The 20,769-nt window shown below is 46.5% G+C and overlaps 4 protein-coding genes across 8 annotated transcripts in view; all 4 read right to left on the bottom strand.

Moving 5' to 3' along the window:
* Positions 1 to 329: 329 nt before the first annotated feature.
* On the bottom strand, positions 330 to 5,220 carry LOC118506820 (sorting nexin-12). 2 transcript variants are annotated; one of them, XM_036044510.1, is made up of 4 exons: positions 5,105 to 5,220; positions 3,969 to 4,510; positions 2,508 to 2,603; positions 330 to 2,347 (listed from the first exon to the last, which is right to left on the bottom strand). In XM_036044510.1, the coding sequence occupies exons 2-4, from the start codon at positions 4,143 to 4,145 to the stop codon at positions 2,117 to 2,119; spliced, it is 504 nt and encodes a 167-aa protein (XP_035900403.1). In that variant the 5' UTR covers positions 4,146 to 4,510; positions 5,105 to 5,220; the 3' UTR covers positions 330 to 2,116. The 2 variants fall into 2 exon arrangements, with proteins under 2 accessions (XP_035900403.1, XP_035900401.1); XM_036044508.1 differs by having other exon boundaries at positions 3,969 to 5,206.
* A 1,382-nt stretch (positions 5,221 to 6,602) lies between these two features.
* On the bottom strand, positions 6,603 to 8,587 carry LOC118506818. 2 transcript variants are annotated; one of them, XM_036044506.1, is made up of 4 exons: positions 8,322 to 8,587; positions 8,048 to 8,201; positions 7,460 to 7,782; positions 6,603 to 7,385 (listed from the first exon to the last, which is right to left on the bottom strand). In XM_036044506.1, the coding sequence occupies exons 3-4, from the start codon at positions 7,763 to 7,765 to the stop codon at positions 7,041 to 7,043; spliced, it is 651 nt and encodes a 216-aa protein (XP_035900399.1). In that variant the 5' UTR covers positions 7,766 to 7,782; positions 8,048 to 8,201; positions 8,322 to 8,587; the 3' UTR covers positions 6,603 to 7,040. The 2 variants fall into 2 exon arrangements, with proteins under 2 accessions (XP_035900399.1, XP_035900398.1); XM_036044505.1 differs by having other exon boundaries at positions 8,028 to 8,201.
* Positions 8,588 to 9,220: 633 nt separating this feature from the next.
* Positions 9,221 to 10,819, bottom strand: LOC118506819. Its single transcript, XM_036044507.1, has 6 exons — positions 10,763 to 10,819; positions 10,243 to 10,412; positions 9,994 to 10,168; positions 9,764 to 9,889; positions 9,472 to 9,643; positions 9,221 to 9,329 (listed from the first exon to the last, which is right to left on the bottom strand). The coding sequence occupies exons 1-5, from the start codon at positions 10,764 to 10,766 to the stop codon at positions 9,612 to 9,614; spliced, it is 507 nt and encodes a 168-aa protein (XP_035900400.1). The 5' UTR covers positions 10,767 to 10,819; the 3' UTR covers positions 9,221 to 9,329; positions 9,472 to 9,611.
* Positions 10,820 to 11,649: 830 nt separating this feature from the next.
* The window catches only part of LOC118506813 (modifier of mdg4-like), a 42,239-nt gene continuing 33,119 nt past the window's right edge, over positions 11,650 to 20,769 (bottom strand). The window contains exons 5-7 of one of the 3 annotated variants that reach the window (XM_036044478.1): positions 12,206 to 12,477; positions 11,969 to 12,140; positions 11,650 to 11,900 (exon numbers count right to left, since the gene is read on the bottom strand). In XM_036044478.1, the coding sequence (XP_035900371.1) occupies positions 11,767 to 11,900; positions 11,969 to 12,140; positions 12,206 to 12,477 (578 nt within the window). In that variant the 3' untranslated portion in view covers positions 11,650 to 11,766. Of the gene's footprint in view, positions 11,901 to 11,968; positions 12,141 to 12,205; positions 12,478 to 12,636; positions 13,131 to 13,283; positions 13,453 to 13,866; positions 14,145 to 19,990; positions 20,016 to 20,264; positions 20,442 to 20,521; positions 20,661 to 20,769 lie in introns of those variants that run through there. The other 2 variants (XM_036044475.1, XM_036044486.1) reach the window with 2 other exon arrangements.

A 20,769-nucleotide genomic window follows, 5' to 3' on the forward strand; every position in this document is an offset into this window, starting at 1 on the left:
GCCTCCGAGACATAGACTCTGTCCAAAACTGACGAAACCCTCTTAGCCGCGTTCGAGATGAAGATGCCCAGATGGATTTTGACGCCCCGTGTATGTGTGGAAGGACAATGGAGGAGCCGCTATAATGACAGCGAACTAGACTCGCCAGGCTCCGATGGGCTGGTTCCGTCATGAGAATGACACCGGACGACCCATCCCGTAAAGACCTTTTAGGCCAGCCACACGGACAGAGAGGAGGCATGGTAGCCATCGAGGTTGCAGCAGGCCATGACCGTGAAGCGATTGTAGCGCCTGATAAGTAAATAAGTAAGTATGCGGACAGGAGGTGGTTAATAATAATCAAAGATTGTTTTGTTTTTATTACCTCATCAATATGTTCACACCTTTGAATACTTGTTCCTCGTCGCATTCTCGTCGTCTCTCCAACCACACTCTCCTCTACCTACACTACAGCTTCCATTTCCTAGATCATCATCATCCCCAGCTGTTGTTCTCTTTGTTACTTTTTTTTCTGTTTGTAAAACTACAGAGCAGAGCATCTTGTTTCGTGAACGTCGTGGGGGGGGGGGGGGGGGGAAGAGGATGGATGGGGGGAGGCTAAATAATAAATGGGGTTTGTAAATGATAATCGTAATTCTATCTGCATCTGTGCATCATTACTTCCCTTCACAAACAAACTTTTTCCTCCTTTTTTTGTTTATCTACACTGACGCACATCACCATCGCTTGACTTATTTGTTTTACTCCAAATATGTATTATAACATATCACCCTGGGGGAGGGGTTCTCGTCTTCTCCTGATGTCAATTATTGTTCACACACTCGCGTACTGTGGAGTGGAGGAGAGCTTGGGCGATGGGTCAAACAACTCTGGCAGACGGAAGGGAGCGAATACGCGCGTTTGCTGTTTGATTAAGGGTATTCATTATTGCATTGCAAGCCCTTGCACGATACGCCGCGTAACATCAGCTTAATTCCAAGCTGGATTTCCGTATTGGGGAAAAATTTTGATACATCCTCCCAACTACTGAAATGCAAATGCAAAAAGAAAAACTAGCTTTCCCGTATCACGTTTCACAAGCTAATACAAAAAGGTCACCGACCAATGCCACTGTGATAGTTGTTAGAAGGCAAACTTAAATTCGCAAGATGAACCTCTCATCTTCACGCAAGATTGCACAGTTGTCTATCATGCTTTGCAATGTGAAGGATAGTGATCGTACTACATACTCTACGATGATCGTATAGAGAGCGCGCCTGTTTTCGCCTGTTGTGTTTCACGTACTTCATCGTCCACTTCTCTCTGTACGTGTATGACCCCACCTGAACAGTTTTTCTTTTCGAATCCCAAGTTACAAAGAGATCATATCAATAGCAGAATCATTTATACGAAAGGGAACACATTCCTATCTATTCTAGAACTCTATTTGTGGGATACGCCAGTACGTAAGCTAACGCTTCCTTTCCTAGCGCTCTTCCCTCTCTGTCTCTGTCGGTTTAGTTTCACATACACATTTCAGTAGTTAGGAGTAGTAGATCGATCGAGCGTCAAATCAAACCCAACGGGAGAGGTTCATCAGGGAATCTTAACTTGTTCGAAACAAAGGGCAACGTGCTTCAACATCATACAAAATTAGAAATAAAATTGGGAGAGGATTTTCGTTTGATTGTATCATTGTTACTCTGCAATCTGCATTGCATTTGCTTAACACGATCTCAAAGGGAGCACTCATTTTGAATATTGCCTCTAGTTTTTGCTGTACAAAAACTTATCATACACAACAACCAACTAGCAGACTGTGAAGCGGGGGGTGTGGATACCAACCGTTCGTTCGCGTTTTGTTCTCAGGGATAGGAGGGAGGCGTTTTTTAGCATCCTAATCGGATCCAGGTCACACACAATTCGTGCCCGGGTCACAACATCCTCCTCCTGGTTGAATTCCTTTTTTTTTTGCTCTCCTTTTTCTCGCCTATATATTTTGCTATACTAATGCATCCTTTTCAATGCAACGCCAGGATGGACCATACCTAGCCAACCAATCCACCACCCACACGCACGTTTGCGTTCTGCCTACCTGCTCACAGTTATGTTCAGTGCCGGTTTTTACATTCCTGTTTTACGTGTTGCGGATCTTGCCGGGGACGTAGTTTTTGTCGATGGCCGCCTCCTGCAGAAACATGTGTAAGCAACGCTCGTTCTGCGCTAGCGGGTGGCCCGCAATTTTGTTGATAAACTGTTCCAGCCCTTTTCGTCGCTCTTCGATAAAGTTTTCGTCAAATATGCCGTCGTCGCCGCGGAATGGCATCTGCCGTTTCCAGGCCTTTCCGGGTAGCGGTGGTACAACAATCTAAAGATGGAGACACATTTTAGTACATTTGCAATACCATGAGAGAGCACTCGAGTTTGGTGCACTTGTTGTTTCGGTTTCGATCAGTAAGAAAGTTGAGCGATTAATAATTGTTTCGGTACACACCGCAACGCAACGAGAAACAAAACCGGGCTCCTACCTTGCTGTCGCGCTCCAGTTCGTTCCTGAGCCATTCGAAATCACTGTACCGGCGACGGACGCTGGATTCTTTCACTTTAAACACCGGCAGGTTTGTCTGCAAAAGAGAAGAAGCACAAGCGAGTGGATTAAATAGATGTGAGGGGCTGGTTCAACAAATAATTTATAACTTTTTTATATATTAACTATCTAAACGTCCACTTCCACCAACAGCAGGGGGTATTAGAATGTAGTTTTCGCTTCGACAGTTCTTTCTGTAATTGGATCAATATTCTCTCTTCGATGTAACGACCGGTAATTGAATTGCGAAATCTGCAGCACCATCGCAGGAGGCATGCTAAAAGGCTCCCCCCAGTATGGCGATCGTTGCGAACTGGCTGTAAAGCAGGAAAAGGATGGCCATCATTACGCAAACTAGATTTTGTTTGTGTGTTTCTATACGCTGTGCCGTAACTTGGTTACATTTACATAAGGTTCTAGAGCTGGCCACGGTTTGCTGCTAATTGCAACGCCTACTTTAGCGCAACCGTTTGTCCCAATCGCAGATAGAGAATATGGCGCTAACACGACCACGTCATAAATGGATAGATGATGAGTAGGCAGACAGAACGAGATAATCATGCCGTTGATGAGTGTGGCCGCCTGTTAAGCAGCCTTCAAATTCAGCATTGTAGTTAAAATGTATTTAAAGCTACAGGAACACATTGATCCTGCGCTTTAAACTACATAACTTTAGCAGAATTATCTTTAACCATACCACCACAACAAGAAATCATGTGCAACACGTGGTTTTTCGCGTCATACCCGGCCGAATCGAAGCACCGGAAGGACAAAGAAAGTGTCCTTTCCCGTGACAACAGACACGGGATGGGGGATAGTAGTCGCGGAATCGCGGCTTTTCCAACAGCCTCATCAACCGCGTGTAACGGCAGTTGTAAGGTGAGTACCGTCGTCGAAGGGAACGGATGACGATGATTCATGGTGTGCGGTGTGTGTGATACGACGGAGCGCCACTTGCTTTGCTGGTGTGTGCCATCCATCAATCTTCTATCTCAATTGAAACAAACCTCGTTAGCTTATACGCCCTTCTGCGGCATCAAAGCAAAGTGGACTGACTCTGGACTGTAGATTCACTTTCATTTGGATGCCATCGTACGAGAGATAAATAGGCGTTTGTTAAACCGGATGTACACTACACGCTTGCTACTGAAGGCGCCCTCCGCATAGGAATATTTTGAGTCAGATATTATTGCATCCAATGTAATGTAAACAAAGCGGACACCATTGCTTGGGGTTACAAATCTCCTCCCGTGTCTGGTGCTCGGTGTACATGATGCTATTTATCTTTCGCATTTCTATCCGCGGAGGAACATTGAGAAACGCGTCCATTATCAACGATACGGGTCAATTGAAAGAGCAGGCGGTACCGCGATACCATCCACGACGCTACCAAATCACTTACCCGCATCCGCACTTCGTAGTCGGTGTACCGTTTCTTTCCGGCCGCAATCGTTGTCATCGGGTTTACGACGTCAATTTCGAGGAAGTTGGCCGGGATTGCGTACGCATCGTCGAGTGTCTGTTTTTTCACATTTAGCCGTCTGGTCGCGTCTGCCGTGTTATCCGATTCCGCCATCATGGTGCTCGTAGGTATTGTTTGTCCGACTAACTGTCGGCTGCGCCTACTATATTGCCTCCCGGTAAAACCCTTGCCGAAGCCACAAGCACCGCAGATTCCACCAAAGATGATGCGCTAAGCGTTCGATGCAGTCACTAGCTGATATTGGATTGGGTGGTGCAGGTGCAACCCGGCAGCTAAGGTTTGTGGTGTTATGGGATTTCTCTTTTGCGTCAGCGGATCCACTGATTTTTCACTTTTCACTCTTTTCGCAACAACCCGAGCTACATCCAAACTCTCTAACTGCAGGCGCTTGCACGCTCCAGCCTAGGCACCAGTTGAGTTCCCCGGGGGTTGATGCGATTCTATCTCGGAAGTGCTCACTGCTGCTTATCACACCCGGTGGAGGAAACGGAATTATCAGGCAAATTTTTTTCTTCACTTTTCTCTGCGAGCGTGTATGCACGCGCCAACTACACCACCACCATCGGGGGAATGTATGTGCTGCACCAGGCAGATGAAAAATAACACAACCCAACACACACGCACACACACACCCTCAGCGATGCTTTTCAACTGTCACACCAAAGTAGTCCGGCACGGAACGAAAGAGGCAAAGCAAGAAAGGGACAGAAAAAAACTTGGTTCACATAATTAAATGTTCCGCGAGGATACTATTTGCGGTAGGTTCTGTCGCGCTGTGCCTTCACTCGCCCAACTAATTCAATTAATAGGCTTGTACGCCGTTCTCTCGCCTGGCTGGCCACTAAATGCGGAGGGTAAGCAGTAAAGACGGGATACCGTCTCTAGATTTTTCTGCACCCAATCGAAACTGGCTGGTTCACCGAACTTCCAATACAGTAGGCAGACGCGTAACCCTTTTGTCGTTCTGGATGTTTTAGCTTTGTTTTGCACAGTAAGGCCACGAATCGGCCAAAGGGACACGCCAATTTTAATATGTGTGTATCTAATAAGCAAACCAGTCAGCCGCTGCAAAAGTTAACGGGACAAAAGATGAATCCACTCTGTTTTTTTTTCTTTGCACACTCATGCATGCTCTGTCTCGATCGTACGACGGTGCGTTGTTGTTGTTTTTTTCCTTTGTGGTTGTCACTTCGTTTACAGCATGGAGTGTAGGGCTGCATCGTGTTCGTTTTGTGAGCAGGATTTAAAATTTAACAAAACCCAACCACCAACCGATTTAAAAATCTGTTTGGGATTAGATCAGAATTATTATTCTTATATGTTACTTTCTTTACTTTTCTATTGTAACTGATCAACATCGGTGTTTACATGCTAGTTGAGTTTTATGTGTTTTAGACGATGAAGCGACTGGAATAATGATCAGTGTTGCCCTGGCTGCCAGGCTTTGCACTGATCATCATGCTTCTGGTGTAAATTAATGCATACAAATAAACATTAAGTATGCCGCAGCCACTTATGCTCAGTGATGTACGAGTGAGCAGTTCCAAGGGTGTATGTATCCGATTGAAAATTGCGTTTTCTTCTAAAGAAATACTTTCATCAAAATATTGTTCAAAAACTAAAACATGTTTCAGGTGCGCAACACATGTTTTGCAATTCTCTTACACCCTAGACCTAGATCCGATGCTTCTTGTGCTTATCCACAAAATAGTAAATCATTCATTTAAAGATTTATCTAAAAAAAAAATTAAACGCTCCTGCTACCGCCATTGAAAAGGGAGGTTTCCCAGATACCCTGATCAGGTGGATCACGTGGTTGTATCATGTTAACAGATCACTAAATCCTACTCCTTCTTTCGGCGATGTTTGATGGGATGAACAATTCTTCGCAATTTCTCGGCTGTTAAATGCAATCTGTATATCTTACCTGCTCCCTTCATCAGGCTTCGTGTTTGTTTAACCGCCTGTAGAAGTATCCAATACAGCTCAGTCTAGAGCCAGTAGTGACTAATTCGCTGCACAACGGTTGCACAAGCCTTGTGCAGTTCATGGAGCTTAAAATTGTAAAGTAATTACGAACATTGACTTATGTCCGCGTTTCGGTTTATTTGTTCTTGCTTACGATTGAAAGTTTTTAATTGCTCAACATTGGTTGCCTAGTAAAGCTTATCCTTTTCCAATAAATCAAAGTTAATCGATGCATACGGATGGTTATGTTTGCCGCCACTTATGTTACGCACCCTGTTATACTCGGTCGTCAGTTTGGTGTGGCATTGCAATTTCGTACGGCGCTTTACGCATTCCCAGTAGCGCAGTCGGCCACGGTGCCGGTTGATTCTGTACACGTGGCCATGGTGTACGAGCACCTGTTTGCCCTTGTTCGTAGTCAGGAACCGCAGTTCATTATCTTCCGTCGGTGATTTAAACTCATCGTCGGACTCTGCTGTACAGAAACACCAAAGCATATTTAAATTACAGTAAAGAAAAGAAAATAATTAATAAGAGCTAAACAAAAATAAAAAATTATAAAAGAAATAAAGCGTCACAAATATCTACGCGTGGAACAGACCGCGAAACACGTTTCAAACATATCGTTCGGCTTTAGATAATTTTAATCTCATGTTTATTGGTATTACAATCTATATCGTGCTTTCGATTCGGTTAGTTCTTTCGCCAGCAGGACTCTGGAGCACACACCATGATTGCAATGTCGGTGCGCTGTGATCCGGCGCTCCACACATCCGGTCCCGGTTGCTGGTTACGTATGCAATAAATCACAATAAGTATCTAATCTTATACATCCGCCAGCATCACCACGAAACGAACATGCAATGACTAGAGGAGATGGAAAAGAGTGGAACCTTTCCCCCGCGTGAGATTCTTCGTGATGGGTTGTTTTGGTTTGGTCTAATCTACTGCTACTCTTAGCCGATATTTTGGCACCAACTGTTTGGATCCGGATCCAGGTTAAACCTGCACACCCACACATGATTAGCCTTGCTGTTTCGCTAGCTGCTGCTTTTTCACAAACAGCGCATGGCACCGCAACTTTCGCTTGAGGAACTTCTCAATGCCCTCGTTGATCTCCTCCCGGCTGCAGGTCGCAAACCGTAGCTGGCGCGCCCGGTGCAGCAAGCTGATCACGCCCAGCAGATTGCGGAACGGGTGCTGCTCTCCGCTGCTTCGGGCGGCCGGCGAGCGTGGCATAAATCCGTACCAGCTGTAGCGCAGTATCACCGTGTAATCGATCGCATGCTCCAGCAGCAACCGCATGTGGCACGTTGCATTGTCCAGCGAGTTGCCCTCATCCCTAATCACCGAGTGTAGCATTTGTGCCTAAAACCAAAACCTTATTATATCATTTCGTTTCACACACACACACGCACCATATGGCGGCCCATTGTTCTTACACATTTTTCCGTGAATGAAAGATTGCCCAGCAGCAGCGTATCGAACTCATTCAGCTCGTTGATCGTCAGTATTGGGAAAGGGGCTTCTAACAGATTGCGCTGGTTGGCGCCGGTACTGCCGGCGGAAGTAAGCTGGAATAGTTCGGCAATGTCCAGCTTGCGTTTGCGGGAAAGCGGGTGCTTTTTCGCTGTGCTGCTACCTTTCTTAATGCTGTCCGCAATGTCGTCCATCAGGTGCTGTTCGGAGAGGAACGCAAACTCGCCCAAGTCCGTACTATCCTCCTCGATTTTGATGGCCGGTTCCATGAGGTTGAACAGTGGCACTGGAATAAGAGTGGCAGGAAAGAAACAGGAAAAGCGGTACCACTGTTAGGAGCAGCATTACACGTTCAAAATCTAGCGCTACACAGCTATTTGCTACCGGACGCAATCATGAATTTGAAACGACTCATGGCTGTATGATGGATTCGGAATTGTTGCAATATATACTACCTCGTAGTAATACTACTACGCCGTGTATGTGTGTATGTGTGTGTGCTTGTGTATAAGTCTAGCTTCTAGTTCATACATATTGATATTTATTGTTACGTTGCGGTTGTTCATTGATGCACCCCTTCTGGCCTGCCCGCCCGCCCGCCTGCCTGCCTGCCCTTTGGCCAACGAATGACTGGGGTTAGTAGTGCTGGAACCAAATCCTTCACTGCCTGTGGTGCCCGGTGGTACATGTGCTCTGTAGGTTTGTCTGCAAATAGATAGGGGCAGCAGATTTCGGTGAGACGCGGTGCTCTGATTTTAAAACGGGGAAATTACAAACAATCATGCATAGTAGTTACATATGGTCATTGCTCTATTTCACACTCACCATCAGACACACCTATTGATTGCCATCTTCCTCTCGGGAATGCTTTATCTAGCTGCCATGTTTATCCAGGGATTCAGGCTTATGTTCCTGAAAGAAAACAGACTTGGACATTTCTGGTGGCATTATTGATACTCCATAATTGATTGTCCTTTTTGAAGGGGAATCTCATTGAAAGTTCATTTTCAATCGTAATTTTGCATAAAAAATTCTATATTTTTGATTTATTTACAAAACATTATATGCTTTCCGGGCTCACTCTGCTTGGTGCTGGTGCTTCAACAACCGCCTTCTGTAATAGACAGCTCGTGCTCCTCGTCCTCATCCTCTTCGTCATCCGTTTTGGTTGTCATCCGTTTGGCACGACGCTTCTGGAAGTACTTCCGGTTTCGCTTGCGTCCATTGATTTGCTTGATAATGAGCGATAAGCTGTTGCGCAAGGTGGTCTCATTAATGCCCGCTTCCTTCCACGCTTCTGGAAGGATTGGAATGAGAAAAGGAAACGATAGTATGGAAGCATAGAGCGGGAAGATCCCCCACGGTCTGGCCTCAATAGCACGACGCTCACCAAGCATGCATTCGGTGAAGATGGCATATCCTAACATTGCCTTACGCGGCGGTCCACGGTTACAGATGCCGGAATAATTGTAACCGTACATGGCGGTGTCGGCAAATACTTTGCCAAATATTTCACCCACACATTTGCGTCCCTTCATAACGGTGTAAAGATAATTTACCTGCATGGCAAAAAATAACGTACATTAAAACAAAAAGCCCCCTTTCAAAAGGTCAAAAAGGGACGGAACAGACTCACATATTGTTGTCGAACGATCGCGCTTGCACCGACCCATTCTTCGAGCTTTTCCACGCTTTCCTCGGTGAGGATGGGGAACTTGATAGTACACGCTTCCGGGTTAATGTCCACCTCGCGTTCTGGGGGCAACGCCGTAGACTCGCTACTATCGTTTACGGTGGTGGTGCCCTCCTTCGACTGTTCTTTTGCAGCATCATCTGCGGAGTTTGAAAATGAAAAAAGGAACTTTCGTTTATTAAGGTATAGTTGAACAGCGGTCCCCGTAAACCGTTTCAGTGGTTCGCGCCCCAAAGGAAAAACTACAAATAACGAAAACAAATTTGTTGCTTATGTTATTACAAGAATTGTACAATGTATTCTGCTTTCTTATCCATTGTGAGTTATTCGATAAAATTAAACGATCGGTTTAGCAGCTCAGTTTGTGCTGTTGTTGCATATACAAAACAAAAAAATCGTTAACGAATCCTTCAAGATTGTTTTCAAGAAATGTTTCTTCCATGTTCCAAGCGTCCTGCGAAACAAAAAAAAAGTGCATTAGCAAGGAATTATTAGGTTGCCAATGTTTTCCCGCAGCTCAAGCTGGATGTGCTTACTTGCTGACGAATGGTTGCGTTAGGCAATTGCAACTAACCGATCTGGTTACTTTTAAGCTTTCGTTCCTTTAGCCTACGCATCCGCTTGCGATTGCCTACCAAAGCGATCACGTCCCGCACCGCTCGGCTTCTCAGCTCGTCCGGTAGCATGCTGGACCAGGCAGCTGCAAGTGTACGAACGAGAATCGAGACGTTAATATCAGCGGCGTAGGTTTTTGCCCGCACACTGCCGCAGGACGACGTGGCGCAACGGAGGCCAAATATTTACACTCGATGCACGTGGTAAAGATGACGTAGTGGCGCATCGCCTTTTTCTTATCGCGCGTATAGTTACAGTGACCGCTGTAGTTGTAGTCCGCCAGCGCCTCCTCCGTGAACACGTGCAGCAGCGCAAATGCCGGCTTCATCGGTGTCTTTTGCAAAAAGTGTTGCAGTATTTTCTCCTGTGAAGGAAACGTTAATCATCATACAAACACATTTCTGTACGAACACACACACATGTGACTGCAGCTCTTACGTATTGCAGTTTGAGATCTTCCGAGCTTTTGACGCACTGCTCCAGATACTCGATATCGTCGCCCGTTGCCAGTGGGAAGGCTAGCGTGCGGGACACCATACCACCCTTGGACGATTCCGATTTGACCATCGTTATCTTCAGCCGGGTTTTTGGGGGCACTTTTCCAGATGCTGTAAGCACATCAAAAAAAAAAAATGAACATAGTTGTGTAATTAGCCTCAAACGTTCTATCATTAACTACGAATGCAAAGAAGGACAGTTTCACTGTGGTGGCGAATGCAAAAAACAAAAACCAAACCAATTTTTTTGGCACATAAAATAAATGTATTTCGGTCAGGGTAAACGATAAATGGAGGGTGGAATTGCGAATATTTTTATTATTGGGTTATTTGCTGTCCCTGTGTACCCCTCCGTGCCTAGTTTCGCTTTCGGGGAGCTATAATCCTACATCCACGTGGCTAAAATTCAAATAAAAAAGAAGAAGCTTATTTTATTCAGGGTGGGAAACGTTTTCCCTCACTCATTTCCAGCTGGTCCGTCGCAGCTCCAGCAGCTTAAATGTTGAGAAATCCGATTTTCGCCTTTGGTATAACTGTTGCAAAGAGTTGCAAAGAAATGAGAATCAGTTTGCCTAGTAGGAAAGAGTTGGGCTCAAATAACCTATCTGCTCGCTCACTCACTCGGTTCGCTTTTCCAGCTCCTTTGCATATGGGTCTTTATCTCGCTTGCTTCTGGCGTAACATCGTTTGTATCAGTTCCGATCGTTTACGCCGCTTGTAGTTAAGACTTTGGTTGCTGTTTTCGTACGCAGCTGCTAAAGCGATCGCTAGCTCCTTCAGCAAGTCCACCTCCCTTAATCCGTGCCAGGCTTCTGCAATAGGAGTTTAAAAACATTAACCATGAACACCTTTCCTTTTCCCCGGCCTTGCTTACCCATCATACATTCCGTGAATATTTTATAATCCTTCATGCACGCCTTCGTATGGTCCGTGGACTGCAAGCTAAAATTGTACACGGACCAGTGGCTGAAGAGCAGCCTGAAACATGCTGACACCGGTTCGTTTGGTAGCTTTTTCGACGCCAAATAACGTATCTAAGCGAGGGAGAATTGTTTTATAAACGACAATTAACAATTTAGCTTCGCATTACGCACAGTGTCACTACTCACATATTGGGCTCGCACGGCGGGATCGGCGCGGATGGAACTCTCGAGCCGGTCGATATCTTCCTGGCATGAAAGGGGGAAGCAGAACCCGACGATGCCTTCTCCTGTAGGTGTGTGTGTGTGTAGCCGGCGGTTTTATGTGGAGTATGGAGCAAAAAAGAAGGAGATTCAGATTTAAGGGCTTTAGCTATAGCTTTTTCAGATTCAGATGTGGGATAGAACAAAAGTAAGCTACAACGGCATTTCGCAATTAAACTTTTAATTTATCTACTGCAAGTACAAACATCGCAAAGGTACACTGCTGTTGCAACGAGAATCCTTTCCCCTTTCTTTCTATGGAACAGATTTGAAGCCCCATACTACTCTCGCCGGTACTGTTCCTGGGCCGCAGCACCACGGCTGGCAACGTAACGTCGTTTGTTGAGTATCGTAACGACACGGCGCAGCTCACTGTCCAGCTTGATCTCGTCGATACCATGCTCCCGCCAGGCTTCTGCAAAGAGGCACGCAAACATGATTAAATTCCAAGCTGGAAGAGTCCCAACCGCAAAAAACCCGTACCTAACATGCAGCTAGTGAATATCTGATAGTTTTCCATCGCTTTCCGTTGCTTTTTGCTGCTTCGGGTGCACTTCCAGTTGAAGCCGTCCATCATCGCTTCGCTGGTGAAAAACTTGCCAAAGCAATCGCTAACATCTACACTGAGCGCTTTGTTGCAGCGCAGGAATTCGACCTGCGGCGACCAAAAAGGCGAACTTTAATTGCATATCTCGCAGGAAAAGCCCCAAAAGCACTTACATATTGCGTCCTAAGCTTGGGGTTCCGGTTCACCATTAGCTCCAACCGTTCGATGTCTTCTTCGCACTGTAACGGCATCGGGAAGCCACTGATCTGGAGCGATTGCGGTTTCGCTGCATTGGCACACTGCTGCTTGTAGTACTTGTCGTCGATGCTTCTCAGCTTCTGCTGGATGGTGCGAATTTCGGTGATGCTAGCGATCGGTGTCGGTTTCTGCCCGGTTCGTAATTCAGCCAGCCGTGCTTTCAACCTGTCCACCGCTAGCAGCAGTCCTGCAACGATAAAAACAGGAGTAGAGAGATGGAAGTATTACAATTCAAAACATTTCCTCCGATTTCTTGATCGGAAGTTCGGTGACAAGTTTCCTGCAGTTTCTATCTAATAGCGCCGAAACTACGAGCACCACACGCGATACGAAAAGCTGTACGCCGTTGCATTTTGTATGGAAATGTACTTTATTGTTTAGGCTACCGATCGATCTGTGAGGCTGCTTTTCAAACGGTTCAAACGGTGAGTTAGGGAGTAATCGCTTCCAAAATGCGGTACGCTCCTCCAATGTACAGCCGGACGAAGGACGAAATCGATAGCTAAGTGGGAACCAGTTACCGAATTCCAAAGGCAGATATCATACGATCCGCGAGAAAGTGGCGGCCGGCTAACTGCTAGCTTAGCTCGAGGGCCTTTTCCGCTGTACAACAACTTCGTCTAAGCTAGCTACCGATTTTGTACCGCTCCAGTTCCCGCTTTCTATTAAACCGCAACAAACACTCGACTCAATCCGATTTAAACATCGGGGTCAAGTTCTTCTCGAGATGTTTCCGCGCGCGGAAGGTGCGCTGTCTCATCCGGTTGCGACTGTGCTTGATGGCCGCCGTCAGCTGCGCTTGCAGTTCGTGCTCACCCAAACCGGTGCTTTGGAAAGCTTCTGCAAAACCGAACCACCACGACGACGATGCGCAGTGCGCAGCAGAGTACCGAGGACCGGGAAATAAAAAAGAAGACATGTATAAAAAAATTGTGAAAACCGCCCCCCCCCCTCCCCACCATTCAACGTTCGCTCGGTGAGTGGTGCACGTACCGATGAAACAGTCGTAAAATACGGAGTACGCTTTCATGGGTATTTTCGGCCGGCCGGATGTGTTGGAACCGTGCAGATTGTACGCGGTAAGGGCGCCGTCCGAAAATATGGTCGAGATGAATTTTTGTATTACCATATTTTTTGGCTTACGTTGAATGAGGAAATTAACCTGGAATGGGGGAAAAAGAAAACAAGAAGCGTGTTAGCAATCATTTAAATCAATTTATAAGAACAGCCAGCTCTTCGCTTCAGAACGAAATTAATCGAGTCCCGTTTCTAATAGTTTATATTGGTTCTTGGTCCTTTGAAGACGAGACTCCTTGGACGAGGGGCGCTTTTGAATTACGGAGTCTCTGGATAATGGAGGACTCTTTACAAGATGCCAAGATGTTTGGGTGACCTTCTCTTCACTGATAAACCCGCCACTCCATATCGAGTACAAGCAACAACGACGCAATTTTAAATATGAAACACCTGTGCAGAAGGAGAGCTAGTTCTAAGAAGCCGACGCACACTGTCTGTCCGTCTGTCCGTGTAGCAACCTACAAGATTACTCTACATCACACAATTAGAAAACACTTACATATCTCTTTCGAAAGTCCTTGCTCTTTTGAATCGCATGCTCTAGCCGTTCGACATCGGTGCGCTGCTGCAGTGGAAATTTGAAGCCAGGCACGGTTGTCACGTCCACATAACTCTCCTCACCATGACCTCCGGGCTGCTTCTCATCGTCCCCGGATACGGCCGCCGTCGTGCCGGTAGGATGGTTTGTCGTTTCTAACAGCTTCGGCCGCTTGAACTCGCTCACTCGACTTCGTGCTATCCTGCTGAACGCCACCTGTCGTCTCGGTGAAGCTGTAGCTGTAGCGAAGCCAGTGTGTGGTGGGAGGAAAAAGGTAACACATAAACCATTAGCATCAACGGAAGTAAGTGGTTTTGAGGGGTGGTTATATCAATTTGAAATAAAACAAACAAACAAAACTAGGAAAACACCAACGCACTTCAAAGGACGCTTTATTTCGCGGATTCTTCTCTTCGTTCCCATAACGTGCTTGAAATGTACACTCGCGGGACATCGATCGGTACGAGCATAGCGACGATTTTACCTCCATTATCTCCCTTTTACCTTTTACGGTACGGTCACACGCACCGTCGGCTAACCGTCTCTCGTCAGGACGATGCAAATGTGGGTCCTTTTAGCTGACCGATGATTTAGCTGTGTGGTCCTAAAATTAAAGCACAGAAAACAGTATTAGTCGTATGATTACGATATGATTATGAGTACGATTCCCTGGGATATCTGTTCGTATCCTGCGGAAAGCCTGTTATGATGCATCAGCTTTTGTCAAGTTAGGCAGCAAACCATGTCAGAGGGGTATCAGAGTGTATTTTCTAATGCAGTTTACGTTACAAGAACGTTGCAGCGCCGTCGTATTGCTTTCTATTCCCAACAAGGCTACGAGGGGCCCCACTCAGTGCCCTTCGCTGACACAAGCGAACTATAAACAAATCTCCCTACTGACTGTGTTCAGCAATTTTCCACCTGGGGGAACGTTAGCTTACTTGTAGTACAATGATCTTTCCCATCCCGCCCCCCAGCACGCTACATCTTTACACCGTGCGTTTCGTCGAAGCAGCTCATACAGGTCCACTGGCCGTTGGAGCAGGCCGAACAGTACGTAATGATTTTCTGCAGCTTCTTCTTGTACTCCGGATCCTGCATCTTGCGAATGCAGCACACACAAAACCCGCGGACGCGCGTTTTCACCAGCTTCAGCAGTGTGTGGCCATTCGAAAGCTGCTTCACAATGTCGTCCGGATTGGGCCGGGTGTTGTTCAGCGTTTTCACGAGACTCACGTCTGGCTGTACGACCTCCACGGTGCCGGTGGGTTTTACAGATTTTTTCACACTGTCCGTAAGCACGGTGGATGCGGTGCGTTTCATCAGCAGGGAGGGTGCGGCCACAGTGCCTTTCCTTTTCGCCACTGGCGATTTCTTCGTCTTAAACAGGGTAACGTCGGGAAATTTGCGTGTCAGCTCGTTCGAAAGGTCAACTTCCAGACCTGTACACCAGAGAGGGAAACGGAAACGAGAACAGATGTGTGTATTAGTAGGTAGCGTGAAAGGTAAATGGGCAAAGTCTTCTGCATACATAGATTGTCAAGTGAAAGAAGTAACGCGTAACATGAAAGGTTGCTCTTTATTAAACGCTATGTGTTTTTCCCCCCATTTCGCCCACCAGGAAAAAGGGGCCCTTGTAAATAACGAGAAAGCTTAAATCAATCACCATCACCAACCGGCGCTCGGCCTGCTCACCGTCTACTACTCATGCTTTCTTACGCACGCTGGTGGGAATCTCAACAGGCCAACGACCTGTTGATACTTTTTCGGCTCGTGGTTGTGGCTTGCGTCAATAATGTACAGCTCTTTGCCCTTCGTTTTCAGCGTGGCACAGCACCGATGCTTGCGGTACTCGGTACACCGCCAGTAGATAATGTTTGCCACCCCGTTGATGCTAGCTTTCGAGAAGCTAAAGTTGTGATACACCAGGTTGCCCCGCTGGTTGAAGCCGTACGGATCGGCCGCTAGTGTCAATTCTCGTTTTGTTCGCGGCGGCACGGTGGCGACTTTTTGCGTGAGCGGTGGTGTGATTTTGGCTAAAACGATAAGCATGGGTTATAATGTGGTTAGTTGAGGACAAAATTACAAAATAATGTCACCAAAAATGGATATTATGGAATGATTACGTACAGAAACAAAAAAGGAAACTAAACGCGTATCATATTGTAGTAACGTTTATTAAGCGTGGTTGTTGTTTAGGGTAGACCGAATAGAAGGAAGCAATTCAAACCCCAACGTTGCGAATGGGGGCTTGTGACCCTTTTAAGGATTCCTCTGGCGCCCTCTGAAGGCTCTTTCTACGGCCGCGATCAAGCGATCAGTGTGGGAAAATTAATTCCTTATTGATCGGTATGGGCATTGATCACGTCCAACCAACTTAAGATTTCCCTTAGGGGTACACGATCTAGAGGAAATAGATTAAAGCCCCGAGAAATGCTTGTTGTAATGGAACAGAAGAGAGCCACGTATCATGATTGCTGATCAAGACAGCAAAAATGGATTGAACTCATAATCTCACAAAAGCTATAAGATCATCAACCACTATTTCAAAGGCTTTTGATAACATTTCCTTACACTTCCCCAAGTAGGCACAAAACACATTAGCCAAACAGCTTACGTCCATTGCCATAAATCCACGCAAAATAAGACGCAGTCCTCGAATAGGACAATCGTGTTCAAGAACGTGCTGCTTGCTATAGTACATGCTCATCGGCGGTCTTTTCCGGCAAACAATCATCCGCTGGGGGCTGTAAGTAAAAGCACAAACCGATCTATCAAACCCGAAACAGGCAACGGCTGCCGACGATCTTACCTTAAAAATGGGCAACGTTGCAGGCATGACGGGGCCATACTTTTTCGGCTCATGGTTATGGCTCGCGTCGATAACGTACAGCTCTTTGCCCTTCGTTTTCAGCGTGGCACAGCACCGATGCTTGCGGTACTCGGTACACCGCCAGTAGATGATGTTTGCCGCCCCGTTTATGTTGGCCTTCGAGAAGCTAAAATTACGATACACCAAGTTGCCCCGCTGGTTGTAGCCGTACGGATCGGTCGCCTTTTCTAATGCTCGTTTTCCTCGCCGTGCTGCTACTACGGGCAATTCTTCCTTTCGAGCGTCCACTTTCGTTGGGATGTTAGCTAAAATGGGCACGAACGAAAGGGTTGATTAGTTAGGTAGGATGAGGTACGATCAAAGAGTCAGATTAATGGCAGTAACACTATTATAGGCGCAGTATAAAATTTAAAAAAGGGTATAAAATGCTTTCACGGTTGCAGTTATAGATAAATGTATTAATAGAAATAGCTTTATTTCTTAGCACCATATACCTTTACCGACTCGAGTCGGCTTAGCTTACTTTTGTGCCCGGGTTTGCTATCGATTGTCTGAAGCTTTCGTGGTAGTCTGCTGCAACAGAATCGATCGAGTATTAGTCAGTATGATGATCATGGTATGCTTAATTGCTAGTAGACTAATCATTCTTACTTGCTTGCCTCTTTGTTTCCGTGCATTGAGCAAGGTTCGCAGCACCCCGTTCCGGCGTCGATGCATGTACGCCGGATGATTATGCTCATCGGCTATAATTTCTAGCTTTCTGTCGGGGCCATAAGTTTTAGCGCGAGCCGTACATCTGTGTGGACAACTGTGTGATTAGCATGGTTTAGTGCTCGAAGCAGTAGGGAACCGGCATGGCACTTACCCCAGCGGTCTGTAGTGGACGCAACGGTACGTAACAACGTTGCGCTGTATACGATCACGCGCGAAACGGAAGTGATCGATGCTTAGCTGCAGTCCACCGCGGGAAGTCACAATGTACTCCACCTCACGACGTTTGCCTGGGTTTTGGTGAGAGCAGGGAAATGGATTCGTTAGTCAAATAGTGTTTGCGACACTTTAAAGCATGCTGTTGAACTAGGCGGCGGGCGCCGATGCGATCATTGCGAGAGAGAAAAAATAGCCACAATTCCGGTTCTGGTGTCCTTTTATTAACTTTCGTCTTTTAATGATTTTTTAATAAATTTTTCACTCCTTGAAGGTTTTATTGCCATTGCAATCGTCATTCTTACTGAAAGCGTTACTGTTTTCTGCTCAACGATGAGTGCTTTGCAGCTGTAATAAGCAATTAAATGCATGAGCAGCTTGGCATCACATTTCAAACCAATAGTTACCAATTCTCCTCCCGGCATCCACTGTACTTTACTTACTTTACTTATCAGGCGCTACAACCGCTTTGCGGTCTAGGCCTGCTGCAACAATCCTCGATACCGCTCACGGTCCAGCGCCGTCGTCTGCCAATCCGTTATCCCGGCCGTTCTGGCGGGCGCATCAACGCCATTACTCCATCCCAATTTGGGCCTACCACGCCTCCTCTGTCCGTGTGGCCGGCCTAAAAGGACTTTACGGGATGGGTCGTCCGGTGTCATTCTCATGACGTGACCAACCCACCGGAGCCTGGCGAGTCTAGTTCGCTGTCATTATACCAGCTCCTCCATTGTCCTTTCACACATACGGGGCCAAAGATCCTTCTGAGCATCTTCCTCTCGAACGCGGCTGAGAGGGCTTCGTCATTTTTTGGACAGAGTCCATGTCTCAGAGGTGTGTGTGAGTACTGGGACTGCTAATGTTCTGTACAGTCTCCCATAAACATCCGTCAGGACAGGTGTTTAGAGTGGAGAAGTTTCCTCAGGCTGTAGTATGACCGGATGGCAGCCAGCACCATTGAGCGTAACTCAACATCAATGTTGTTGTCGGTGCTGACTTTTGACCCCAGATAGGTAAAGTTTTGGACGACTTCTTGCGGTGCGGTTACCTATCTGTACATGTACCCCTGTGTAAATCAGTGTTTGTTAGCAGGGCCGCAGGTGTTGCCACCATCATTTTGGCTTTCGCCTCGTTAATCTCCAAACCGAGGTTCTCTGCCGCTCGCTCGATCCTTTGATAAGCTTCCGCTACATAGGAGAGCCTCAAACCAATGATGTCTATGTCATTAGCGTGTATGCCAGGATCTGGATTGTAGTTTTCACCTCCGAGTCGCGGATGGCTCTCTCTAGCGTCAGATAGAAAAGGGAAGACAGGCAAGCCCATCCCCCTGGCATATGCCCTTGGTGGTAGCAAAGGGCCCTGAGAGTTTTCCATCCACCTTCACCTGGCATGTGATGTTGGCCATTGTCATTCTTACAAGCCTGGTAAGCTTGGCCGGGATTCCAAAAGAGCTCATAACGTCGTATGGTGCCACCCTGGGGCTATGCTGTCATATGCGGTTTTAACATCAATGAAGAGAGGGTAAGAGTAGAGCTGCTGCTCGGCCATCTTCTCCAAGATTTGGCGCATCATGAAAATCTTGTCAGTGGTTGGTTTTCCGTTTCGGAATCCTCCTCTGACAGTTTCCGACTATCTCTTCGACGAATGGGACAAGTCGATCTTGTAAGATTAGGGAGAAGATCTTGTAGGCGATATTCAACACCGTAATACCGCTGTAATTGCTGCACTCTAGCCTATCTCCTTTCTTGTATATGGGATAGATGATGCCAAGATTCCAAACACAAGGCATCGATTCGCTATCCCATCCCTCAGTAATAATTTGATGAATTTCCTTGATGAATCCATCGTGTACATGCTTAATAAATTGAGAGCTTTCCGTTTCCGGCATAAAGGTATATCCTTGCACCAGCAGTAGGTGCAAGCAGGCCATTGCCGATCATAGCTTCGCACGGTCCTTACCCTTTCGCCTTGGGTGCAATTTGGCGCGTAAATTCTCGCGAAACAGTTTCATTCGCTCGCGCACCTCGTTCGATTCGCGTTGTGCCGTGGTCGAAGGCACAACGATTTCCAACTTATGGTTGTGTGCCATGCTGGAATCCACCAGCTTGCGCTCCCTGGTACAGGAAGTTATTACGAATGCTTTGCAACTGAAAAGAGTAAACCATACAACAGCTGTATGGACGACGGTAAGCAGATGACGGTTTATGCACGTACCCATGTTGTTCCTGTTCGATGCAATTCCAAACGATTTTCCCCTCCGATTGCGTTCGCTTGTTGAAGAGCTGCCCATCGATCAGCAGTTGGACTGGACCGTGCTGGTTCACAATAAAAATGGGCCGTTTAGGAGCTCCTGTAAAGTGAAAAAAAGTAGAGCGAAAGTGAGCTAAGGACCATGTAATGCTTATTACTTTATACACAAAACCATATTCAAGTTTCATTAAATTAGCGGAAAAATTTGCTAACAACTTATCAACTATCTTGTTTATTTAATACAACTGAGTAGTAGTGGTAGATCGCTTCGAATGAATGCTTGCGTTGATGCCGTAGAGATTGTTAGGAAATTGATCCAAGTAAATACAACACACAATTGTGCGCTTACACAGGCCGTTCGATCGATTTTGTGGTGCGGTGTAGATTTTTAATCAACTGCGCCCGTACACCCGGTTTCCGCCGTTCGGTAACGATCGCATGATTGTGATCGCCGCGAAGTATTACCCGCTCTCGATATCCTCCCTTCTTCTGCACCACGGAAACCGTAGACGCGCGTGCCGTACACCTGGTTGTGGTGGGGTAGATAAGAGTGTAAGGAGTGTGATCGTACGCGCGGGTAAGAGAAGTCGCAACCCAAACCCTTACCAGAACACTTTCGACTGAGTGCAGCTCCAGAAGGAGGTATTGTTGCGCGTTTTGTCTCGCGTATAAAAGTGTCCGTCGACGCAGAGCTGCGTGAAACCGCGCTTCGTCTGCACAAAGCAGACGTCTTTGAGGGCAATGCCTGGAAACGAGATGGGAAAACGATAGCAGATATTAGTTATTAAAGTCAAACTCCTGTTACACTTGTTGAGCCTTTTCTTTCTGAGCTGAGCTCCATAAACATTGCACTA

The sequence above is a fragment of the Anopheles stephensi genome, chromosome 2 (assembly GCF_013141755.1).
Source record: "Anopheles stephensi strain Indian chromosome 2, UCI_ANSTEP_V1.0, whole genome shotgun sequence".
Lineage (NCBI taxonomy): Eukaryota > Metazoa > Arthropoda > Insecta > Diptera > Culicidae > Anopheles > Anopheles stephensi.

What these genes read in the sequence shown, in the direction of transcription:
- LOC118506818 (XM_036044506.1), bottom strand. Translation starts at nt 7,765, where the DNA reads ATGGAACCGGCCATCAAAATCGAGGAGGATAGTACGGACTTGGGCGAG. An exon ending in TTTCATTCACGGAAAAATGT is followed by an intron (nt 7,386 to 7,459) that starts GTAAGAACAATG and finishes TTTTGGTTTTAG; the next exon opens with GCACAAATGCTACACTCGGT.
- LOC118506820 (XM_036044510.1), bottom strand. Translation starts at nt 4,145, where the DNA reads ATGATGGCGGAATCGGATAACACGGCAGACGCGACCAGACGGCTAAAT. An exon ending in ACTACGAAGTGCGGATGCGG is followed by an intron (nt 2,604 to 3,968) that starts GTAAGTGATTTG and finishes TCTCTTTTGCAG; the next exon opens with ACAAACCTGCCGGTGTTTAA. An exon ending in AACTGGAGCGCGACAGCAAG is followed by an intron (nt 2,348 to 2,507) that starts GTAGGAGCCCGG and finishes CTCCATCTTTAG; the next exon opens with ATTGTTGTACCACCGCTACC.
- LOC118506819 (XM_036044507.1), bottom strand. An exon ending in AAGATCTCAAACTGCAATAC is followed by an intron (nt 10,169 to 10,242) that starts GTAAGAGCTGCA and finishes TTTCCTTCACAG; the next exon opens with GAGAAAATACTGCAACACTT. An exon ending in CTTTACCACGTGCATCGAGT is followed by an intron (nt 9,890 to 9,993) that starts GTAAATATTTGG and finishes GTACACTTGCAG; the next exon opens with CTGCCTGGTCCAGCATGCTA.